General features: G+C 56.6%; 1 protein-coding gene and 1 long non-coding RNA gene across 38 annotated transcripts in view; one reads left to right on the top strand and one right to left on the bottom strand.

Annotated features, from left to right (window-relative positions):
- The window catches only part of Phldb1 (pleckstrin homology like domain family B member 1), a 44,867-nt gene that overhangs the window by 1,561 nt on the left and 20,883 nt on the right, over window positions 1-22,423 (bottom strand). For 5 of the 37 annotated variants that reach the window (XM_013155468.3, XM_013155469.3, XM_023566208.2 and 2 more), the window contains 19 exons: window positions 22,129-22,269; window positions 21,911-22,048; window positions 19,420-19,548; window positions 18,952-19,107; window positions 15,327-15,437; window positions 15,117-15,206; window positions 14,416-14,559; window positions 12,761-12,934; window positions 12,193-12,333; window positions 10,814-10,954; window positions 10,575-10,677; window positions 10,089-10,133; window positions 9,276-9,549; window positions 9,103-9,193; window positions 5,858-6,004; window positions 4,132-4,248; window positions 3,779-3,881; window positions 580-665; window positions 411-443 (listed from right to left, as the gene is read on the bottom strand). In XM_013155468.3, the coding sequence (XP_013010922.2) occupies window positions 411-443; window positions 580-665; window positions 3,779-3,881; window positions 4,132-4,248; window positions 5,858-6,004; window positions 9,103-9,193; window positions 9,276-9,549; window positions 10,089-10,133; window positions 10,575-10,677; window positions 10,814-10,954; window positions 12,193-12,333; window positions 12,761-12,934; window positions 14,416-14,559; window positions 15,117-15,206; window positions 15,327-15,437; window positions 18,952-19,107; window positions 19,420-19,548; window positions 21,911-22,048; window positions 22,129-22,269 (2,364 nt within the window). Of the gene's footprint in view, window positions 1-410; window positions 444-579; window positions 1,745-3,778; window positions 3,882-4,131; window positions 4,249-5,857; window positions 6,005-9,102; window positions 9,194-9,275; window positions 9,550-10,088; window positions 10,134-10,574; window positions 10,678-10,813; window positions 10,955-12,192; window positions 12,334-12,760; window positions 12,935-14,415; window positions 14,560-15,116; window positions 15,207-15,326; window positions 15,438-18,951; window positions 19,108-19,419; window positions 19,549-21,910; window positions 22,049-22,128; window positions 22,270-22,423 lie in introns of those variants that run through there. The other 32 variants (XM_013155464.3, XM_013155465.3, XM_013155472.3 and 29 more) reach the window with 32 other exon arrangements.
- On the top strand, window positions 4,248-6,778 carry LOC134477622 (uncharacterized). Its single transcript, XR_010049663.1, has 2 exons — window positions 4,248-5,155; window positions 5,243-6,778. It is a non-coding gene; the product is annotated as an uncharacterized LOC134477622 (long non-coding RNA).

Here is a 22,423-nt window from a genome sequence, read left to right as displayed (position 1 = left end):
GGTTCCCAAGTGCATGTGAGACAGTCACAAAGGGCTGACCTAAAGGACACTCCCAGCAGAGAGGAGCCGGGCAGGGAAAGCCATGGGAAGGCTGGGCTAGGGCAGCCTGGAGGCCCGGAGGGAGGGACAGAGGGAGGGACGGAGCGAGGAGGCAGTCCCCAGCCCCGGACACCCAGGCCTCCGGTGCCAAGCCAGTCTCTGAGGCTCCTTTGCCCCTCTGCTCTCCCTGTCCCCAAGGGTGACAACCTGCTGCCTTCTCCAGAAAAGGAGGCCCCAAGTGTCCTCTAGTCCCACCCTCCCTCAGCCCTGAGGCAAGTTAGAGGGAGGGGCAGGCAGGGGTCAGGGGCTGCGGGCCTGGGAAGTGTTAATGTGCCAGCTCTGGTTACAGGCGTGTGGGGCGGGCGGGGTACCTCAGTCACCAGAGTGAAGCGGAAAAACCTCTTCTAAGAGGGAGAGAGGAAGGCACGTTGGCAGAGAGAGCCAAGCACAGCCTGGCCCCCCACTGCAGCCCGCAGGCTGGGCCCAGCCCCCCCTACACAGGGCCGTCCTTCCTGCCCCCCGCTGGCCACTGCCTCTGACCTTGGCGGCACTGCGCAGGTGGTCATAGTACACTTCCTCGATGGCCTGGAAGTAGATGACGCCCTTCAGCTTCGTCTCGTGCTTGTCTGCAGAGGGAAAGGGGCCGCGCTGAGGAGGCCTGCTGGGCTCCCAGGGCAGCAGCACGTGGGCACCGGCTTTCCGGCTGGGACCAGCCGCCCAGAGTGCCCACACAGCCTTCGAGGAGCCTGAAGATGCAGCGAACGCTGAGCCCTGCTCGCCATCAGAGAAACGCACACCAGACGCCGGGGCGGTCTCCCAGGTCAACCGTCAGGATGGCAGAACACACACCCGCTTCGGGCAGGGCCGTGAAGAAACAGGCAGTGTGACAATGCAGGGGAACACAAGGGGTCAGGCCTTGGTCCTGGCTGTCACAATCGGGAAGGTGCTTGCTCTCTGAGCCAGTGACATAGTAAGTGTGGGGCCCAGACACAGACAGCTTTGGTACAGAAGGGCCTTTAAGACACCTTGGGTGGCAAACACGGAGCGTGCTGTCCGCTGCCTCTTGCACAAGGGAAAGCGGGAAGAATGTGCGTTTGCATTTGCTGCATCTGCTCCTGTGGGGACAGTGCTAGGAACAGGCGGAATACTTCTCGCCTTAAGCTGTCTCCCATGCTGATTCCTGCACTACGTGGATGCCTTTGTGGAGCGTGGGCCTGGAGGGCGTGGCTAACACTCCACATCTGGGGTCGGGACAGGTGCGGAGAAGGCCACTGTGCCAGAGCACGGCCAGCACTCAGGCCCAGGGGCAGGAGCACAGGGGAAGGTCAGGGCCTGGGCCGTCCTCTTTGTCAAATCTGCTGGAGCACCAAGACTGACCTCCTCACCCAAGAGCCTGAGTCCCGCGGAAAAGCGGGCTGAGCCCTGAACTCAAGGGCCAGGCCGGGCAGCAGGCAGCTCCTCCTCCACCCCTGCTGTGGGAGGAGCTGTGGCAGGCAAACCCGAATCCGCTGCTCCAGTCCACAAACTTGAACCGGCTGCCTACGTGGCTTGGCAAGGGCCCTCCGCAGACTGCTGCCCACGCACCCCTCCAGCCCGTCTCGCCGCCCCCCTGCACGAACCCCAGCTCCGTGCAGCCGGGCCAAGCTCCTCGGCGGTGCCTTCACGGATCATTCTGCACAGCCTGGAATGCTCTCCTGAACGCTCCCTGGACACACTCAGAAGTGATGGGAGGCAGCTGAGCGTCCCCTACGCCATGTCTGCCACGCTGGCAGGCGCGGTAGGGTGGGAGGAAGGTGTAGACACGCGGGCGGCTCCCCGGCTGGGGCGGCTGGGACCCCGCAGCACACCTCCGTGTCTCGGGTTGTCAGGAGTAGTAAACATGAGGATGTGCGAGGCACCGTGCCCGGCACACAGTGAGGCAACTGGCGCTACATTCTTAGCCCGGGCTGGTGTCACATGGCACAGACCCAGCTCACTGTGAGCCATGCCTGTGAAGGTAAACTGCAGAGGCCTCAGAGCAGGGTCTAATCTGACCTGGTAGCATGGGGTGTCCACCAGCTGCAGGCCTCAGGGAGGTACACCGGGACCTGATCCTGCCTAGCGCCCAACTCCGGGGTGTCCTCCTGGGGACAAGGGCCCGGCTCCAGACCTGGCCACCCCTCGGGCTCCTTCCTTCCTGCGGACTGTGATAGGGTCCTGCCCACACCTCCCTAGCCACCCACCCAGCCTCCACCTTGTGCAAGCTCCTCCTGCCCTGTGCTCCACGAGGTGCTCTCTCCAGCAGCTCCAATCCCTGGATCTAAAGGCCCTGGGCCACGTGGATTCGGGCCCTTTTGCAGGATCCTTCTCTCTCGCTGCTGGTGACACCTCCTGTCTGCAAACGCCCACTTCTCTGGCTGCTTTCCTTCCCGTTTCCACTGCCGCCTGAGCTCCGTCTACTTTGGTTTCACAGACATCAAGTAAGGTCGCCCTTGCCAAGTGCCAGCCCACACGCTGGCTCTCGCCTCCCGCCCCTTCTGCCTGAGCTGGTCTCTCCTCGATTTCCCCTTGAGGGGAGGCTGTGACACAGGCGGTTCCCCCTCCCCTCTGCTCTGCTTCTAGGAGCTGTGAGGCGTTGGCAATGTACTCAGTGCCTCCGAGCCTCACATTTTTACTCCTAAAATGGGTATAAATACAACGGTTTTTCTCATGGGGTTATTACAAAAATTAAGTGAGATAATATGTATGTACAGGGTACTGAGCACAGCACTTAGCTCACACAAAGGCTGTAACTGTGATCTGCTGTTATTGTGACTGCTGTGATTATTACTCCAACAGACTCGGCTGTCACGCTGCCTCTGACTTTTGTCTTAAGCCTAAGTGTCCCAGAGACTCCTGGACCTCTCCCAGACCTGCTTCTCACTCTCCCAACAAACCCCCTGCCTTCCTAGCCCAGGTGAAAAGGTGGGGCCACATGTGCCTCTGTCTCTCCACACCCAGCGCCCCAGGGACTCCACACAGTGGTGGCACTCCAGAAGGGACCAGGTTGGAGACAGAGGCAGGGCACTCCGAGCCGGGGCATCCCCAGCACCTGCAGCCCTTTGCATTCCCAGGCTTCCAGTAAGATTACGCTGCCTGTGTCATGTGTCACCTCTGACACAGGCATTAAATTGCAACACAAGGTTCACCTCAGCCTCTTTTCCCTCTACCGCTGTGGCCCCAATATCCCAACAAGCACACTCGGAAGCAAAAGTAACAGCAACCAGAATGGAACCGCCCACTCAGTGCACACTCAGTAGAGCTGTGGTGGGAAGGACACCGTGAACGGGGCCTTGTCACACATCTGTAACCCCAGCCCTCTGCAGAGCTGTGACAGGAGGATCACAGACCCAAACCCAACCTGGGCAACACAGCAATCAGTAAGAGCCTGTCTCCAAATAAACAAGAAAAAGGGGCCAGTGATGGAGCTCAGTGCAAAGGCCCTGGGTTCAATCCCCAGTAACACAAAACAGCAAAGCACTGGTTTTGAGCCTCTGGGATTTGGGACTGATTGTTACTGTAGCGCATCTGTTAAGATGTCAACTGACCGGGTAAGCAAATGCATGAGTGAATGAATAAATGGAGGTGAACCAAACATACAGCACACTTTCAGGGAGGAGAGGACAAGACCCAGCCTGAGCCTCTGAGCCTCTGAGCCCCTACTCGGAAATCTGGCCTCCTTCCAAAGACCAGCTGCCCCAGGGATGCTGCTGGAACTCACCGACATAATAGGAAAGGGTGCGTTTGAGGCGGTCGAAGACGAACCAGCGCTTCTTCCATGATTTGATCTTGCCGCCCATCTTGACCAAGTAGCCACGGCAGACCTGGTGGGAAGCCGCAGTGAGAAACGACTGGGTGAGCAACCCCTCGGCCCCTCCCAGCGCAGCCTCCTCTGCATGTGTCATCTCCTGTGCCTGGTTTTGTGGGCTCTGCTCCCAACATCTCAGGCCAGCCTTCCAGTGCTAGGACGGAGACCCGGTACCTGAAGGCAGAAACCGGTGCCGCTTTCCCAAGGCTGGTGCCTGGCACCACGAGGGCCCCTCCCTAGCGGCCTGGGCTGTCCGGGCCTGGTACCTTGCTGCTGAGCACCACGTGCAGGCAGGTGTCCACGCCATGGCCCGAGGACTCAATGTGGGTCTTCAAGTCAAAGTCCTCCTTGCGAATCGGCAGGTAGCGGGTCAGGGGCCGTGCCTGGGGCAAAAGGCAGGGTCAGCAGGGTCTCCTTCCTTCCCGTCAAGCTCTGTCATCCCCTCGGCTTCAGTCCAGCACCCCTTCAACCTGACATCACTCCTAAGTGCTGTGCTCAGTACCCTATACACATCACCCCAACTCTGCCACTCTGGTTTCATAGTGCTTATAACAAAAGTGCGGACCCGACATACTGCCTCTTCTTAGGCTCAGCCAAAATGCTGGATGACCCTTGCCTCAGTTTCCACACCTATGGCCACTAGTCAGTCATCCTGATCTTGTTCCTGGCTCTGCCCTCTCCTGTCTGAACAGAATACAGCAAAGGCCAGAATCAAACATGCCACAGGAGAAGAGGTCCAAGGAGAAACGTGCTCTCTAACGAGACAGGTGCTCTCTAGGGCGAGGCGGTCTGCTGAGTGGCAGAGCATGTTCCTCAAAGCCCTGGACTCTGTCCTCAGCACCAAAGGGAAAAGGCAGGGAGGAAGAATGGAGAAGGGAGAAGGAAACAAATGTTTCTGACTACCCAGAGGACCCTGCTTGGATCGTAACTCTCTGGACCTCAGTTTCCTTATACATATGCACAAGAAGGACTTGAAGTTAGATAATCACTAAAGTCTACCACATGTCTGACACTAACTAGAATTCTCAGTGAACCAGACCATCTTGCTCTCCTTCTTTCCCGTAAGTACCTTAAATGACAAGGAGAGAAAACATTACCAGCTATTAAAAAACACAAAACAAGCAGCTGCTACAAGGAATCTCAAAGAGAGCTGATACAACCCCATCCACACCAGACCCCAACAATGCCTAAATCCCAGGACCAGGACAGGGGCTGGAAGAGGAAGCCCCGACAGTCACGACCGAGGCAGGAAAAGAGAACAAGGCATTTGACAAAGATTCCATCACAGAGGTAAAACTCAGAGTTCCTGATTGTGTCTTAATTCCCAAACCCAGACTAGGTGACCCGCCCCTTAGAATCTATAATGTTGCACTGTAGGAAACGAGGGAGCTCCAGTTGTCGGTCCAGTTGTTGAGATCCCAGAGAAAGGCGACCTGGGGAAGCCTGCAGGGACAGCTCATCTGAGTCCTGGAGGTCCTCCCGGGGCCCAGCCCCAATTCTCTTTCCACCTGCTTACATCTCCCGCATGAGGGCTGGTTTTGAGCAAAGAGGGGTCCCTGTCCAAGGAGATTCTATTACAGCCCCCCAGAGACTGTGGATGGAGGGGACCGAAGCGGGAGGGCCCCATGCGATGAAGGCCGGGACACCGTGCGGTGCCATGTAGAGAGGGCAGCAGGGGAGATGGGAGGGCAGGTGGGATGCAGACGCACAAATCGGAGATGAGGCCAACTGATGCTCGGCTCCTAGTCCCCCTCTGAGGGCCTCTCTGGACCCTCTCCTCTCACCCACCCCAATGCCCTTCCACACTGGTTGAACAAGCCCACCAGATCGCTGTTCCCTGGCGCTGGCAGGTCCCAGGTAGAGTATGCCTGTGCGAAGCCAATCTCTGCTGGAGAACAGCTTGACAGCCCAGCCAAGGGGCCCAGGGCGCACCCCACTCCTCCACAGCCCTCACCATCAAGCCTGCCACCTCCTGCCCCACCTCCCACTCACCTGGGAAAACTGCTTCTCCCGCATCTTGACCTCCTTCTCTACCAGCTGCTGCCTCCGGGCACCCTCGCTCTGCAGCCTCCGCTCCACTTGCTCCCGCCGCCGCCGCTCCTCCTCCAGGGCCTGCCGCCGCAGCTCCATCTCGCGCTCCTGTCCCCAAAGCCAGGGGTCACCGTCAGCATCCCCCGCTGACCCTCCTCAGGACGGACACCTACCACAAGACGATGGCCTAGCAGAGGAAGCACTGTCCCCACAGCTACCCTCTCCAAGAGCTCTGCTGGCTTTAGACGTACACTTTACAGTATGACTTGCCTGACTTCAAACCCCGGCTATGTCAGCACTGTGGGCTGCGACCCAGACAAAAGCATTTAAATTCTCTAAGCTTCAATTATCTCATCTGAAAAATGGGATTAAATGTGCCTGTTCCTGAGATTATGGTAAAAATTAAAGGAGATCCTGTTTATAAATGCCCATTACTGATTCCAGCAGGAAAACAGCACTTAAATATACAGGGTTATTATAATTATAGCTGAATTCCTAGACTGCAAATTATTTCACTTTTTTTGACAGCTATCCTTCTCTGTTCACCAATTTAAGGCTCTTTGATACTCCACGTTAGTAATATCTATTGGAGAAAAATGAGATCAGAGACTAAGCTTGCAGTTGAAATTATTACAAAGGGTTTCAAATTGGGCAAGGTGGCACATGCCTGGAATCCCAGCACTCTGGGAGGCTGAGATAAGAGGATCACAAATTTGAACCCAAGCTTGGTTATTTAGAGACTTAGCAAGGTCCTGCAACAAAAATAACAGGGCTGAAGAAACGGCCTGATGTGAAGGCCCTGGATCCAATCCCAGCTCAGCAAAGGAAAAAAAGAAAAAACCAGGGGTGGTTTAACAATCATTAAAATAACTCATAAAGAAACTGGGTGTGGTGGCTCCCACCTGTAACCCCAACACTCGGGAGGCTGAGGCAGGAGGATCGTTGTCAGTTCGAGACCAGCTTGGGCTACAAAGTGAGCTCAAGGCCAGCCTGAACTGCAGAGAGAGACCCTGCCTCAAAAAGACACACACACACACAAAACCTCATAAATATAGAGCAAATCAGTGATACTTTTTATGCCTTACTGACAAAGACTCTATACGAGTGATAGTAATTTCTTTTTGAGGCAGGGTCTCATGGTGTAGCTCAGGCTAGCTTTGAATTGACTATATTGCCCAGGCTGCCTTGAACTTCGGGTGATCCTCCTACCTCAGCATCCTAAGTGCTGGAATTACAGGTGTGTACCACCATGCCCAGCTTTTTTTTTTTTTTTTTGGTACCGGGGATCGAACTCACAACCTTGAGCTTGCTAGACAGGTGCTTATGCCGCTGAGCTAAATCCCCAGCCCCAACCATGCTCAGCTTAATGGTGAATCTTTTATAGCTTTCAATGATGCAAAACAGCCCACCGTGGCATGCGTGCCATAGGTCTGCCACCACTCTGTACCATCTGACGTATCTCCCCAGTTCAAAGTTACAGAATCAGTCTTCTTTTCCTCCATTTGCCAAGAAATGCTTGTAAATCTGCCTTACTTTGACGGGAGTAAGGTTAACAGGCACTGTTTTCTGGCTGATCATTCCTCTAAAGGGTCGGTGTTCCCTTAAAAAAAACTCTAGCTGCTAACTGCCCTTCATGGGCTCCACTTGCATCTCAACATACGTGAAGCAGAAAAAATAACAGCCAGGAAGAGTCGCATGCATACACAGGAGGCTGCGACAAGAGGAGCCCTTGAGCCCTTGCGTTGGAGACCAGCTTGGGCAACACAGTGAGGAAAAGAGTGCCTCGCCAGCTTCTGCAGACCCTTTGCTTAACCTCCCTCCCAGGCAGTTTTCCTCAGCCGACCCACACCCAGCGCCAACCACTGGTCCCCCTTCGCCAAGCCCCAGCAGCTTGCCCAGGCTCAGGGGTCAGGACTTCCTGCAGCCACGTCCCAGCCAGCACCTCTGCTCTGGCTTAGAAATCTCTGCTCCTCTTCCATCCCACACTTCAGCCCCTACTTCCTACCTATCCCCAGGAGGAACCACCTGCTAGGCAGGGGTAGAGGACCAAAGTTCCCATGGTTCCCAAAGTGCCCCAAGAGGGGCCAGGCGTGGTGGCACATGTAATCCTGGCACTTGGACGGCCAAGACAGGAGTATCACACCAAGTTTGAGGCCAGCCTGAACTACAAAGTGAGACCCTGACTCAAAATACCAAAAATAAATATATAAATAACAAAAAACCAAAGTGCCCACAGAGGGATGCAGACAGACCAGAAGCTGCCAGAAAGGAAACTCATGGCTGGACCTCGGTTCCTGAGCTGCTTTCCGTTCCAGAGAGCTGAGAAACTGCAGCCTGGCTCAGCCTCCCATGGCCTATTTAAGGAACACAGACCTTTCTTTTTGCTTTTTGTCCCCTCGGTTGTTGGAGACAGGGTCTCACTGTGTAGTTCAGACCAGTTCTATACCATCTGACATACCTTCCCAGTCCAAAGATAACAGAAGCCAGGCCAGGGATACAGTGGCACATTGCCTGCCTGGCAAGTGCAAGGTCCCGAGTTTGATTCCCAGTACAAAAAAAAAAATGTTAAAAGAATCTTCTTTCCCTCCGTTTGTTAAGAAATGCTTGTAAATGGCCTTGAACTCACTATTGTAGTCCAGGCTTCCCAGCTGCTGGGGTACAGGCCTGGCAACACAGACTTTTAACACACTTTCTTAGCCAGGCACAGCAGTGCACACCTGTATCCCCAGCACTCATGAGGGTGAAGCAGGATCACTTTGAGTTCAACACCAGCCTGGGCTACACAATGAGTTCCAGACCAGCCTAAACTAATAGTGACCCTATCTCAAAAAAACAAAAAAATCAAGACACTTTCTGTTGGGCACAGTGGCACGTGCCTGTAATCCCAGGACTTTGGGAAGCTGAGGAAGAAGGATCACAAACATGAGTCCCACCTAGATGACAATATCTAGATGAAACCACTTAGATGAAACAATATCTCAAACTAAAAAGTAAAACAGGCTGAGGTTGTAGATCAGTGTGAAGAGCTTGGTTTCAATCTCTAGTACTGCAAAATAACAATAAAAATAAAATGCTTTCTACTCCAGTGCACAGTCATGCCAATGCAATGTGGATGGAAGGCGCTGAGGTGGTGCCAGGCCCTAGGTGAGTGAAGGCCACCCTGGCTCCCACACCCTCTGCCTCTGCCTCCGCCAGGTCAGCCTCACCCTGGACTCCATGAGCCGGCTCTTCTCCGCATGAGCTTCCCTCAGCATCTTCTCCATCTCCTCGATCTTGCCCATGTCCAGACCACTGGCGCTGCAGAGGGACGGGAAGAGAGGCTGTGTCAGGAGCTGGGGGTGCCCGCTAGAGGCCACGGACGGGCCGGGTGGGGAGGCACCTGGACATGTTGTCAGGGGAGCAGGCCGAGTTGCCCCCGGTGGAGATGCTGGTCTCCATGCTGTCCGAGCTCTCCAGGCTCAGCGTGTCGTAGGCGTGCTCGCTCTCCTCCCCTCGATCCCGGCCAGCCGGCAGGTGGTGCAGGATGGAATGGTGCACCAGGGCGGGGAAGGGCGCCGCTCCGTGCAGGGCATCCCACTGACACTGTGCTTCAGCCGCCGCTTTCTGCTTCAGCTCAGCCAGCCGCCGCCTCTGCTCCTCAATCACCTGCTGCCCTGCAGGAGGGACAGGTCAGAGTCACAGGGGGCTCCCAGCTGTCCAGGGACAGGGACACTTGCAGCATCACAGAGAGAGGATGCCAGCAGAGACAGGTTAACACGCATGGCTGCAGAGGCTGGCAGCCCCACCAAGGCTCCGGTCGCCTGCCCAGCTGGCCAGGGCGCATGGTCTGCTGCAGTGTTTTTTCTGCATCCGTAGGCCTCCAGGGCACCTGGCTCCAGCTCACAGTGGAAGCCTGGGCAAATGAGCGGGAGACATGCACCCACCCAGCTGCTGGGATGGGGAGACAGCAGGAGCCCCATGAGCCCAGGGTGCCAACGCAGACACCCCCACAATGCAGAAGCGAGAGCAACAGGAGCAGAAAAGAAGGCACAGAGACAGGGAGCACAGCCAGGGCAGCCAGGGAGGTGAGCAGCAGGGGCGGGGCCAGCAGGAACCCCAGCCCAGCTCAGCCCGAGAACCTACAGGGGACCTGGGCAGGACACGCCATGCTGATGCCTGGCCAAAGCAATGCCCTCGGTGACCAACGCTCTACCTGCTGGGTCGTCAGTTGTGAGGGGCTCGGCAGGAAGCAACTCGACTGGCGTGGGGAGCCCCAGGCAGAGGGTAAGGGAGAGAGACACGAGGGGATAAGAGAAAGAGGCGTAGACGTGGGCTTTCAAAACAACTAAACACACCCAAGCAGCAAAGACTGCTGGGTCCCCAGAGCCAGCGTCTCCAAGAACTATTTCTGGAAGTCTTAAACCCATCCCCCTGCCTCCAGGTAGGGAAACATCCAGCCCTGCTCAGGTCAACAAACACTTCCAACACTGGCTGGCCTCTCTAGGAAAGAAGATGTCATAGCCCCCTAGCCCCTGAGGCCCCTGTTCCAAATCTTGTGATAAATATCCAGGAAGCTCTGCTTTCAGTATCCAACCGAATACCTGCTCCTCTCACCCAGATCCCAATTAAAAGAAAAGTGTTCTGTGAAAGCTGTGGAGGTGCCCCAGGGAACGGGGGTGCTGGCACTGCAGCAGCTCACCCTTCTGTTGCAGGGCCAGCTGGCGCTTGGTCTCAATGTCCTGCAGCGTGGCTGCCAGGTTGCGAGGAAGGCTGCCTGTGCCATTCTGGGCAAGCAGGGCACTCTGCAGAAAGAGGACAGAGCCCTTGTACCGCTGCTCAGCCTACCCCAGAGCCCAGGAGCCCAGGAGCCCAGGAGCCCAGGAGCCCAGGAGCCCAGCACAGCAGCCTCCATTCCCCCACCACTCTCTGCCCTCAGACCTTTGGGGAGGGACTGCGGCCCAGGGTAGCCACACTGAGCTGGGAGGAGGAGGAGGAAGAGCCAGACGAGGAGGGAAGGGGGCCACTGCGGGTCCGGGGCAGCGGGCTTGCAGCTTCACCATCCACCTTGGAGTGATAAACCTGCAAGGAACACAGCCTGGTGACCTTCACCCCCCTACTAAAAGCCACCCCTGTGTTCCCTACTCTAGCGCAAGGCCTCTGAGGCCTTCTGGCTCCAGGTGACAAGTGTGTTGCACCTCCTGGCTACCCAATGGGCGCAGGCTACTGCCAGCTGCTGATTTCCCCTTCCAGGCCTTTTCCGCATGGCTCAATCCTGGCCCAACCCTGGATCTGCAAACCAACCCACACCAGTAGTTAAGCATTATGCAGGAGAACAAATAGGGACCAGGTTCCTGTGGGTCCCAGCTCTGCCACCAACAGGCTGTATAACCTTGGACCATGCACCTCCCCACTCTAGGCCTCAGCTTCCTTGTATGCAAACGGAAAGGGCACATCTAGATTAAACCGCTACCAAGGTCCCTTGCCGTGTTCACACACAATAAGTGTGGCCTTTGGAGTCAAGAGCCCTGACTCTCCACAGAAGCTCGGCTACTTCCTTCTCATAGTTATGTGGCCCTGGCCAGACTTCTTATCTGCTCAGCAGAGTCTGATCTGTAAAATGAAAGTTAACATCTACCTCAAAGGCCTGTGGTTGATGACTAAGTGAATCCAAACATGACAACGTCTCCAGACAGCTGGGCACACAGCAGAGGCACCACAAGTTATGTGAATCAAACTCCCCCCAAGGCAACATGGACTTGTAGCTGAGGTCACAGCCTTAGAGCTGCAGCCTCTCCACTCAGAGAATGGCTCAGGCACCACAGCACGTCCCTGGAGCAAAGCGTGAGGCCACTCGAGCACCTTCCCCCACCACGGCCAGTAGCTGGGCCCATGCCCGCCACAACTGCTCTCTGGAGATGGGTACATCCCCAGGGTTGCCGCTTCAGAGTTTTTGTCCTCTTCTTTTGTCTCCACATATTACCCTTGGGAAGACCAAGAGAACAAAATACTGGTGTTTCGCCTAGGACATAATAATTCCAGGGGTGACAGACTCAAGAGTGTGTCCTTTCCTAGGCTAGGTGAGAAGCTCTGGGGAGAACCGCTTCCACCATCACCTTGAGGCACAGGAGACCAGCTTCCAGCTGCCCACAGAGCCAGACGACGGCCCACCGAGAGCTCCTCAGTGCCCTCTCCAGACCCAGGGTTTCCTCCTTGCCGAGCTGAGTAGCTTACAGAGTGTCCAGTAGGACCGAGGGCTCGGCAGGAGGTACTGAGTGGACAGAAGCAAGACCTGGAGAGGACTGGCAGGGCGGGGTTACCTGCAGCTGACGGGAAGCTTTGGCAGGCAGAGGTGGGGGGGAAGAACGAGGGGAGGCTGCAGCAGGGACAGTCCCCAGCCCGGCCATCAGCTCCTGGTACCACTGCTCTAAGTCTACAGCAGGGAGCAGCAGCTTCTCCATCTGGAGGGGCAGGGAGAGGGCAAGGACGGAGCAGAAGGGCCAGGATGGAAGGGAGGAGAGGAGGAAGACGGGGGCGGGGGGTCAAGGCAGGGGGAAGGAAGGCCCGGTCAGGGAATCGGGCAGGAAGGGAAGGGGACGAGGAGACGGAAAGGAGGGAGGGAGGGAGGGAGGGAGGAGAGCAACAGAGAGAAGGAAGAGAAACACAGTGAGATGACAGTCGTCCCAAACGTGACCAAGGCAAAGAGCAACAGTCAGGGTGCAACTCCCAGAGCACAGGCACGCACTATGCCAGCCAGCAGAGCCCACAGCGCCCAGCGTGTCCCTCAGGCTGGCCTGGAGCCCAGGGGCCTGTGAGCCAGGGCCAGACACACACAGACAGCCACACCAGCCATGGGGTGGGGGTGGCAAGGACACACAGACCACCAACCTTGGGCGAAGGCGTGATGGAAGCGAAGGAGGAGGAGGAGGGCGGCACAGGAGGAAGGCAGGTGGTGGGAACCAGGTCCCGGGAGGCAGAGGCCCAGGGAGGCCGGCCTGGCGCGGGGGCTGGGGGCATGGGTGAGGTGCCCCACATCACCTTTAGCTGCTCAAGCGTCACGTACTTGGGGGAAGGCCGGGCGCAGGAGGGAATACAAGAGGTTAATGGGACTGGAACCCAAGACACGGCCCTGCCCACAAGGGAGGGAACGAACAGGAAGCAGAGTGGAGGCCAGCCTGGACAGCAGAGTCCTCTCCAACGACGCCTTTCTCCCAGAGCGGAGGCCCTGCCCTTCCCCCGGAGCCATGGTGAGCTGAGGACAGCTTCCCAGGCCTCAGGACGAAAGGGAAGTACTCTGTGCCCCCTGCCAGCTGCCCTTCTCTCTCACACTGAAGACTGACCCTGCTGTTGCCCCATCCCCACCCGGGCCCCAGGGGCAAGGGAGGCCACCCATGAGCAGGCGCTGGGCACAGGCAGGCACACTCAGTGGCTCACTGTCAGGCAAGGGCTGGGTGAGCATGCTGGGGGAGGTGGCAGAAGCATAGGGGTCCAAGCGAGAGCACGCTGGAGAACCTCTGCCAGGCTCACATACTCCTAGGGACCCCGGCGGGGGGCAAAGAGATTAATGAGGTTCAGCCTGGCACCCGACACCCCACACTCCACGCCAGGCACAAGTGTGCACACAATCCCGAGCAGGGGCAGGTGCTCGGCTGCCCTCTTGGCCACGGTTGGCTGTGGGAACAGAGGGCACTGAAAAGGGTGGCAGAACTGACCGCTCCTTCTGAGACCACTTTGGCATTTTATTTCTGCCCCAAGCAGATTGGAAAGACCCATCCTGCCCTGGCCCTGGGCTGGAGACAGGTAAAGAGGCCTAGGAAGGCCTTCTAAGGGCCCACTGAGGCACAGAACCGAACTGCTAGCGAGTCCATCTCTCTCTAGCGCTGGGTATTCCCAGGCACACTCGTGCAGCATGGATCACCAGCACACCATTTCCCAGGGGGCCTCCCACCCTGCTTACCAGCACTGAAGCTGGACACAGGTGGGGAGAGACAGGGACACCACCAGGGCTGAGTAAGATAAGCACTCTGCTAAGAGGCTTAGCAGAGTTTGCTAAAAACCCTGGCAAGAAAATGGGCCCACTGGCTCAGGTAAGCACTGGGAAAGGGCTGGCACACTGAATTATGGGTGGAAAAACAGGGCCTGTGAACCCATCACACAGCTTTACAACCTGAGCTTACCCAGGTGCTGGCCATGGCAGCTGACGATGGTGCTGAACCACAGCAGTGAACCCCAAGCCTGCCTTATCGGGCCAGCCTGGCCTCTGAGTCACGGGAACTGAAAATGAGCTGGGAGCTCCAGCACGTTGTGAATGACATGCACAAACTGGTGCCTGACATGCAGAATACATGCAAACCAACGCTCGGATTTGGCACGGACGGCTGAGACACCCTACGTAAGGAGAGCAAAATGGCACGCTCACACCAACACCGCCCAACAGTTATCGCCACACACCCTTCAGCTGGGCCTCGGGAGCTGGGTTTGAAGCTCAGCGGGCAGGCAGATAGGTAGCCGGCAAAGCAGGGCACACAGTTAGCGGGGATTACCTCTTGTACTTTGGGGCAGAGCAGAACAGAAGCAGGTGGGGTTAAGGAGCCAGAGAAGCCCCCAGCCTGAGAGAACCCTGAGAATGGGCCCAGAGCCTTGGTTCCCAGCCCCATCTCTGAGGACTCGGAGGTGAGGAGCTGAGCCTACAGAGGGGGTACACAGTGAGGGGACTCACCTCTCACACTCAGCCTGCCACCTGCCCCAGGCCTGATCACTTGCACAGTGACACAAGGAGGCAGGAAAGAGGTCAGAAAAACAAGTACGTCCTAACTGGGCCTGACACACCAGATGCACAGACCTGGGAAAGAATCACTTGGGGCTCAGTGACCACTTCTAAGCCAAGAGCCTGGCTCCAGATGGAAACTCAGAAAGCCGCAGGACAGGGTCCCTAAGATCCCTGAGCTGCCCGCCTCAAGGTCAATCCACCCAGCCCTGACTCTGAGCTCTCTGCCTACCCTTCCCAGGGCCCTTGAGCCCCTTGCATACACCCAGCCACCCTAAACAGTGAGCTCCTAAGAGTCCAAAAAGCAACTGAGGAGCACCTGGTGGCCAGGGACGTTTAAATCTCAGATCGCAGGGCCACTCCTCCTTGCATCTCTCAGGTTCAGGATGGTGCCTCCACCCTCAACCTCGGTCAACTGGGTGAAGGTGGCACTGGTTGCCACCATGGGCCTGAAGCAGAGGGTGACCCAAACGTTACCTCTTTGAGGGTCGAGGTGGTCTTCGGGAACGGCCTGCCCCCTGTGAGAGCGTGGTATCTCCTTTCCAGCATGGCCAGCTTCTCCTTCTCCTGGAAGCCCATCATGGTAGAGTCAGAGAGAAGTGGCACAAGGGTCCCTGTGACGTGTCCTCGCACTGGCAAATCTCCACCCCCAGCCCTTCCCCGTCCCTGCCTGACCCGGGCGGGTACCTTCTGCAGCAGCTGCAGGGAAGCATTCTTCTCCCTAGCCAGACGCTCGGACTCCTGCACGGCCTGGGCCCGGATCTGTCCAGCCTGACTGTCCAGGATGGCCAGGCGCTCCTAAGGAGATGGGGAGGGCAGACTCAGTCAGGCCTGAGCCCCAGTGTCCTTGGGCTCCAGGGAAGGGACTCGACCAGCTCTTCTTGGCTTCAACTCAGAAGGCCCTGGTCAGCTCCTTCCCTCGCCACTCCCTCCCTCCCTGAACCAGTGACCCCTGGGCCACCAGGCAAACTAGCCAGAACCCAAACCCTCAAATCTCACTGTCTGCTCTTCACGGCAAATGGGTTCCAAAGCCTGAAGACACTGAACAAGCTCTCTACCTGCCCTGTCCCCCACTACTGCATCCAGGTCCCCTGCTTTCCAGCTGGGCTTCTCACCACCCTGTTGCTGCTACTCTCCCAGCTTTCCAGTCCATTCCACATTGCCACAACATAGCTCCTTCAAATGGCTGTTGAGCTGTGTTTGCTTATCTGCACTGTTTAACCCTTCTAAACATAACACACACTACTTAAGTAACTGTTTTTGAGATACGGTCTTCCTATGTTGATTATGATGGACTTGAACTCCTAAGTTCAAGCAATCCTTTTGCTCCAGCCTCCAGAGAAGCCAGGGCTGTAGGTGTACCCAAGCACCCAAGCAACTGGCTCTTGCATTGCCTCTTCTTGTCCGTGTGTACCTGGCCTGTGTGTCTGTGCTGAGATTAATCCCAGGCCTTCATAGTGAGTTAAATCCCTAGTCTTTTTATTCATTTCTGGTTTTGTTTTATTTATTTATTTATTTATTTTTTAATAGGTACCGGGGATCGAACTCATGACCGCCTGCTTGCAAGGCAGGTGCTTATGCCGCTGAGCTAAATCTCCAGCCCCGTTTGTTTTATTTTTGAGACAGGATCTCCCTATGTGGCCCAGGTTGGCTTCAAATTCTTGGTGATTCTCTTGCCTCCGCCTCCTGAGTGCTGGGATCACAGGAAAGGATGGCTCCTCCTTACACACAGGATAAAGCACAAACTCCCTACCCAGCACGCTCGGCCCTGTCTGCACCCTGGCTCAGCCTTGCGGTAACTCAGCTGTGCAGCTGGGTACTTTCAATCTCCCTTCTGTCTCTCCCTCAACCCGGGGTGCCATCACAGAGCTCTACACCATCCAAGCCCAGACCGAATGCCACCTCCTTCCCAAAGCCACCTTTGGTCATCGCTCAATTTCTCTGTTCCTTCTCTGTGCTCACGGTATTCTGTATCACCTTGTCCCTTGTCCTGTTGTTATCTGTCAATGTATCTGTCTACCACCACCATCACCTCACCCGGAATATGAAACCTCAGGGCAGGACCAACAGGATTTAGCACATTGCCTGGCTCAACAATCATACGCTAAAAGCAAACAGAAAGATACTAAGTGAAGAAGGATAAGAACTGGGGAAAATGGCAGGGTAAACCCCAGGAAGGCTCCAGAAAGAGGTGGTCTACACCACCCCTCTAAGGAACAACCCCGGGAGAAGAATGCAGGAAGAAAGAAGCCGTGCTAAGCCTAGAGTCAGACCAAGGAAAGTGACCCTCACACAGCAAGACCACCACTTCCACAGAGCCCAGCAGGAGCCAGGAACGCTGCCTGATGTTTTGCAAGTGGCCTAAGTGCCCATTTTACGGGTGAGAATACCGAACTTAGCTCCTGTATTTACACCTACGTTTAGGTCTTGCTTCTCAGCTAGCAAGTGGCAGAGCTAGCACTAGAACCTAGGGCTAGGTTGGATTCCAGGGCTAGTACTCCCACTTCGAGCCACTTTGAACTACAATGGACAGGGGATCACAGGGCTCTAGGGCAGGCAGAGCCTGGGATGCAGGGTGAGCCTGGGCATCGGGAAGAGCATGGGAGAGAATGCGACTTCTCCTTCCCAGGTCTGAGCTGAGCTTGCTCCTAGAGGCGAGAGGAGGCGGGGAGAGAAAAGAAGCGGAATCTACTACTGACCCCGCCCTAACTTTCTGGAGCTTATGGTCTCCAGGGCCGCAGAGATGAGCATAGGTCACCTCACGGCTCCCTAGTGCATGTGCCCCCAGGCCTGGGTTCCAACTCTCACTCTAAGCTCAGCCTGGGAAGCTTCGAGTAAACGTGTTGCCTCTCTGAACCCTAGGTTTTCTCTCTTAAGTTGGGGATAAGAGCGCCTACTTTGTGAAACCCCCCAAAGGACATACGATGACCCAAGGAAGGACCTTCCTGGTAGAGAGCCTAGCACACACTCATGTGCTCAGGAATCTGAAAAATGTGTGCATCTGTAAGGCACAGTAGCTCAGAGAGACAAGCAAGGCTTGGACTTGTGGGTCCAGCAGCTCCTCACCACCAAACCTAGGCTAGCTAGCAAGGCCCTCAGTTCACCCCTTTGGAACAGAGCTCCCCCAATCTCACTGCCCATCCATTGCGCACACATAGATGCAGGAGCTCAAGCCTCAGCCACGGTATGCGAGCCTCCTGGGCATTCTGATATGCACACACCCCTGCCCCGTCACCTGGCCATGCCTGGGCTGGCTGAGATCAGAAACAGTCACAGCATGGCACACCAAACCCTGCCAGGACACCGTACTCAGTTCTCCTGTTTATAGCTCAGCCATGCCAGGGCTGAACCACGGCTAGGAACCCAGGTGGAGAGCCTTCCAAACCCCTAGCCAGCTCCAATGTTCAGACCCCAGGTCCCTGTATGAATCCCAGCACGTCCATCAGACAGCTCTGTGAAGACAGGAGCACCACTGGGGGTGTGGCTCAGTGGTAGAACACGTGCTTAGCAAGTAGGAAGCCCTGGATTCAATCCCCCCAGCACACATGGGCAGAAGCAAGCCAGGTCCTCCTCCATTGTTCATTTCCAGCCCAGCTCTGAAAGCGAGCCAACTCTACTTTCCCCTGGAAAACTGAGAGGACTCAGGTGTACTAATAGTAACTATTCTTTAGGGTTAGCGTTAGGGCTAGGACCAAAGTACCACCCTAAATCAGGAGTCCAAAGAATGGCATCTACCTGGGTTTCAGCACTGGCATGGTTGAGCTGTAAGCAAGAGGACTGGGTATAGTGTCCAGGCAGTACCCTTTGCTGAATGCTTTTGGTCATCCTGCATTCCATCCTGCCTTACATGCTAATTCCCTCACTTTTGATTTTACAGACTAGGAAACAGAGGCACAAAAACATGAAACAGTCTTAGCACTAAGGAGGCTGACACAGGAAGATCTCAGTGAGTTGGAGGCCAGCCTGGGTTACAAAGTAAGTTCAAGGCTTGCCTAAACTGCATGAGACTCAATCTCAAAAAAACAAACAGGGGCTGGGGACACAGCTCAGGAGCACAGCACCTGCCTGGCAAGCACAAGGCCGTGGGTTCCATCTCCAAAAAAAAAAAAAAAAGGTGACGTTAACTTTCACGAAGTTGGAGCTGGGCATTTAGCTCAGTGGCGAAAGCACCTGCTTGGCAAACATAAGGTCGTGAGTTCAATTCCCGGTACCAAAAATTTAAAAAAAAAAAAAAAAAAAAAAAAAAAAAAAAAAAAAAACCAACTTTCACGTCAGCTCTGCTCGGGGCCTAGGGGCAGCAGGGGTTGCCCACCTTCCTCTTGGCCACGCTGCGCAGCAGCTCTGCCTTGCTCCGCAGCAACCCCTGGCCTGCTAACTCGCGCTCCTCCTCTGCGCGGCTCTCCCGCTCCAGCTGCTGGAACTCCAGGTCTTCAAAGAGCTTAGTCTCGGTCTCCAGGGCCTCGGCTTCCTTCAACGACAGTAACATCGGGTGATGTTCACCCTGCCACCCTGGGCCCGGAAGGCCAGGCCATAGACTGGAGTGGCGGGGGCTCCACCCGGGGAATCTGAGCAGGGAACCCGTCCCCTCCCGACTCCCTCTGCTCTGCTCCACACAGCCTGGAGCACTGGATCCCCCCAACCTCGCCTGTCCCCTCCGATCCTCAGCACCGACCCTGTGTCCGGCAGGCACTGCAGGGGCCGGGCAGTCCCGTCCCACCGCTCTCCTCTCCTCGGTCTGGGTGGGTGGCCCACGGGGGCCGGGGCAGGGGCTGGAACTGACCCTTCTCAGCTGCTCCTGTAACTGTTCCCGCACTGACTCGGGGCAGTTATCGAGCTGCGTCTGGAGCTCGGCGTACAGCGCCTGGCGGGCCTCCAGGTGCCTCCGTCCCGCGGCCAGCTCCGCCCTCTCCTGGACGGCGGGAGGGGAGGGAGGCGGGGCACAGGGAGAGAGAACACACACTCCTCAACTCCGGCCCAGCGGCGGCCAGGCGCGGCTGCGCGGGGCGAGGGACTGCCAGGCGCGAGAGGAGAGCAGAGCAGAGCAGAGAGCGGAGGAGGAAAGGGCCGGCAGGGGAGAGGCCAGGCGCAGAGGTGTGAGCAGGCGCAGGGCCTGTGACACAGGCAGGCGTGGGGAGCAGGGGGGAAATTGTGGTCTCTTGTGTCCCTAGAACTAGCAGTGTTTGAGAAGGTCCTAATTTCCTCTTCAACTCACAGAGGCAGGCCAAAGCTGGTGCCTCACAGTCTACCACTGTCCAGAGACCAAAATTTAACCCAGGGGAGACAGGACATAAAGGAAGGTGTTAAGGACCACAGGTGGGGTGTGAATGTTAGAGCTACAGCCGTGCAGCAGCCGAGGGGGACCCCAGCCCGACCCCCAGCCTCCTGCCCTCCTGCCCAGGTTGGGGGTGGGGTGCTGGCACTGCAGGCTGAACTTGAGTAGGGATGAGGGTTGCAATTAGTTGGCCATTGCCATGGTAACAGGAGCCCCAGGAGTGGGTACAGAGAGGAGGTGGGTGGCTCTGTCTGGGGCAAGATGACACCTCTGAGGGTGGGAAAGGGGAGGAGGGGTGGAGCTGATGCGTCACCCCTCCCAAGGACAGGCAGAGGAGAAACCCTGATTACTGATTCCGAAGCCAGAGTGGGGCCTGGGCTGGAGCCTGGGCCAGGGATGATCATCCACTGCCACCTCCACCTCTACAACCTCCAACCGGGCCCAGAGGAAAGATAAGAAAGCCCGAGCCTCCACGCATCCCCAGGTCATTCCCATTCCCAGGTCGGTGCAAAGCCAGGAGGTTCCTCCTGCAATGCTGCACTTTAGCCCCAGGATCAAGGCCCTCTGCTGTCCTGCCCTACTCACCCAGCCTGGCCCTCCACCCACCTACCCATCCCCAGAGGGGAGGCCCTGATCAAGGCAGTGGCTGGGGTCCCAGCACTCCCCGCCCTTGTCAAGGGGCCTCCAGGATGAACTAGAGGGACGGGAAGCCACCATTCTCCCCTCTGCTTGGAGCAGCTGAGTCAAGAAAGCTAGGATGGTAGTCACCGAGTTGGCAGACAAGACCTCCAAGGCTGTGCCAGAAACTGGACCAGAAAGGAGGCAGGGGGAGGGGCCAATGTAACCAGCCTGCCCCTGCCCTGCAGGAAGCTGCCAACTAGGCTGTAGGCAAAGCCCAGGCCTTTCCAGGGGAGGAGCTGTTCAGGCTGAGCAGCTCTTCTGCTAAGCACGTCCCTCATCCTATCCCCCTTCCAGTCAGTGCCTCATTAAACAAAACTTAGCTGTGCCCTCTGGCCAGTTCCTGTCTCATCAAAACCACAGAGTCCCACACCAAGAAAAGAAGGCGGCATCGTTAGAGGGAAAGGCCCAGGGCACAAAGGCACTGCAAAGTTAGTGCAAAAGCAGGCATGGCTCAGCCCTGCCTGGGTGGCCGGCAGTTAGGGCATGCGGAGCGCCCAGGACAGTGATTAGAGAGGGCGTTAGTGCAGGCCTGGCTGACAAGCATGGAGTTAATTTGGCACAGAATTTGGGAGTGTGGTTTTGGGGGCCAGAGCCAAAAAACAACAACAAAAAAAAAAAAACAACTAAAGGGTCAAAGAAATTTTAAGATCATCAAAATCGAGGGCAAGATGAAGATGGTCTCAAAAAATCCAATGGAAAAATTAAATTCTTGGAAAATACTGTCAAATCCAGAATAGACGACCCCTCTCACTTCAGAGCTTTTGGCACGCTGTTGGGCATCTTGGGCATGGCTGACACGGCCCTTTGGGATGGAGCAGCCCCTGCAGGCTGGCGCGAAATCTGAAAGTTGCAGGGGCAGGAGCTGGGACCATTTGGGATGGGAGGCTGGAGATCCTGAAGACCAGGGAAGCAGAGGCCTGCAGGCCATCTCCCCAAGACCACATCCTAAGCATCTAGGCATGCTTGAGGGAGATGTTCTTCAGATGATGGGACCCAAACCTGCGTCACCCCAGACACTGAGCCCTCAGGCAGTGTGCACTGCCCAAGAAGGACCGGGAAGGGCCAGAATGGCAGGCACTCAGGCATCCAGAGGTAGCACAGAGACCCAGAGAAGACCCCAAACACCAGCCCAGCTTCTAGCAGCACCCTAAAGCTCGTACCTTCCACAGAGGATAAGCCCCCTGTCCCTGGAGGGCCACAGAGACTACCTGGTACACAGGACAGATGACGGGGTGAGGGGTCCGGAGCCCCAGGGAAGGCATTTCTCCTCTCCTGGGCCAGTGGTACCCAGCGCTGGGCTGGCCCAGGTGTGGGTTACCTTGTCCCTCTCTTTCTGGATGCCTGTCTCCAAGGCCATGAGCTTCTCCTGCAGCTGTTCCACGGCCTTCTGCTCCTTCTGCAGCAGTGCCCGCTCAGCCTCTCTCTCCCCCTGCAGCAGCGCCCGCTCCATTTCAGCCTGGGTGCAGACACCAAGGTCGGCATCAAGACAGTGAACTCAGGTCCCCATCCGGGGCTCGCGCCTTGAAGCCCACTCACTTCTCTGGCTGCCTCTTGAAGCTGCTGCTCCAGCTCCTTTACATGGACCTTGAGCTGCTCCACGTGGCCCAGCACCTGAGCCCGCTCCTCTTCCAGGGCTAGGATCTCTCCCTGGAGCTTGGTGCTAGGCGCATCTTCATGCTGGAGGGGACAGGTGCCATCAGTGGACGATACCAAGAGGCTCCCAAGATCAGACTATAAGATCAAACTGCCCTTTCCGCAAGGCACTTGGAAGGGGTAGCTGAACTGCGATAGGGGCTGATCCCTTCCTTGCCAGGGAAGCAGGAAGGAATCA

This window comes from Cavia porcellus, unplaced genomic scaffold (assembly GCF_034190915.1).
Source record: "Cavia porcellus strain 051 isolate PalLab524CR breed Dunkin Hartley unplaced genomic scaffold, mCavPor4.1 scaffold_9, whole genome shotgun sequence".
In the NCBI taxonomy this organism is placed as follows: Eukaryota; Metazoa; Chordata; class Mammalia; order Rodentia; family Caviidae; genus Cavia; species Cavia porcellus.
This window is presented reverse-complemented; position numbering and strand designations above follow the sequence as displayed.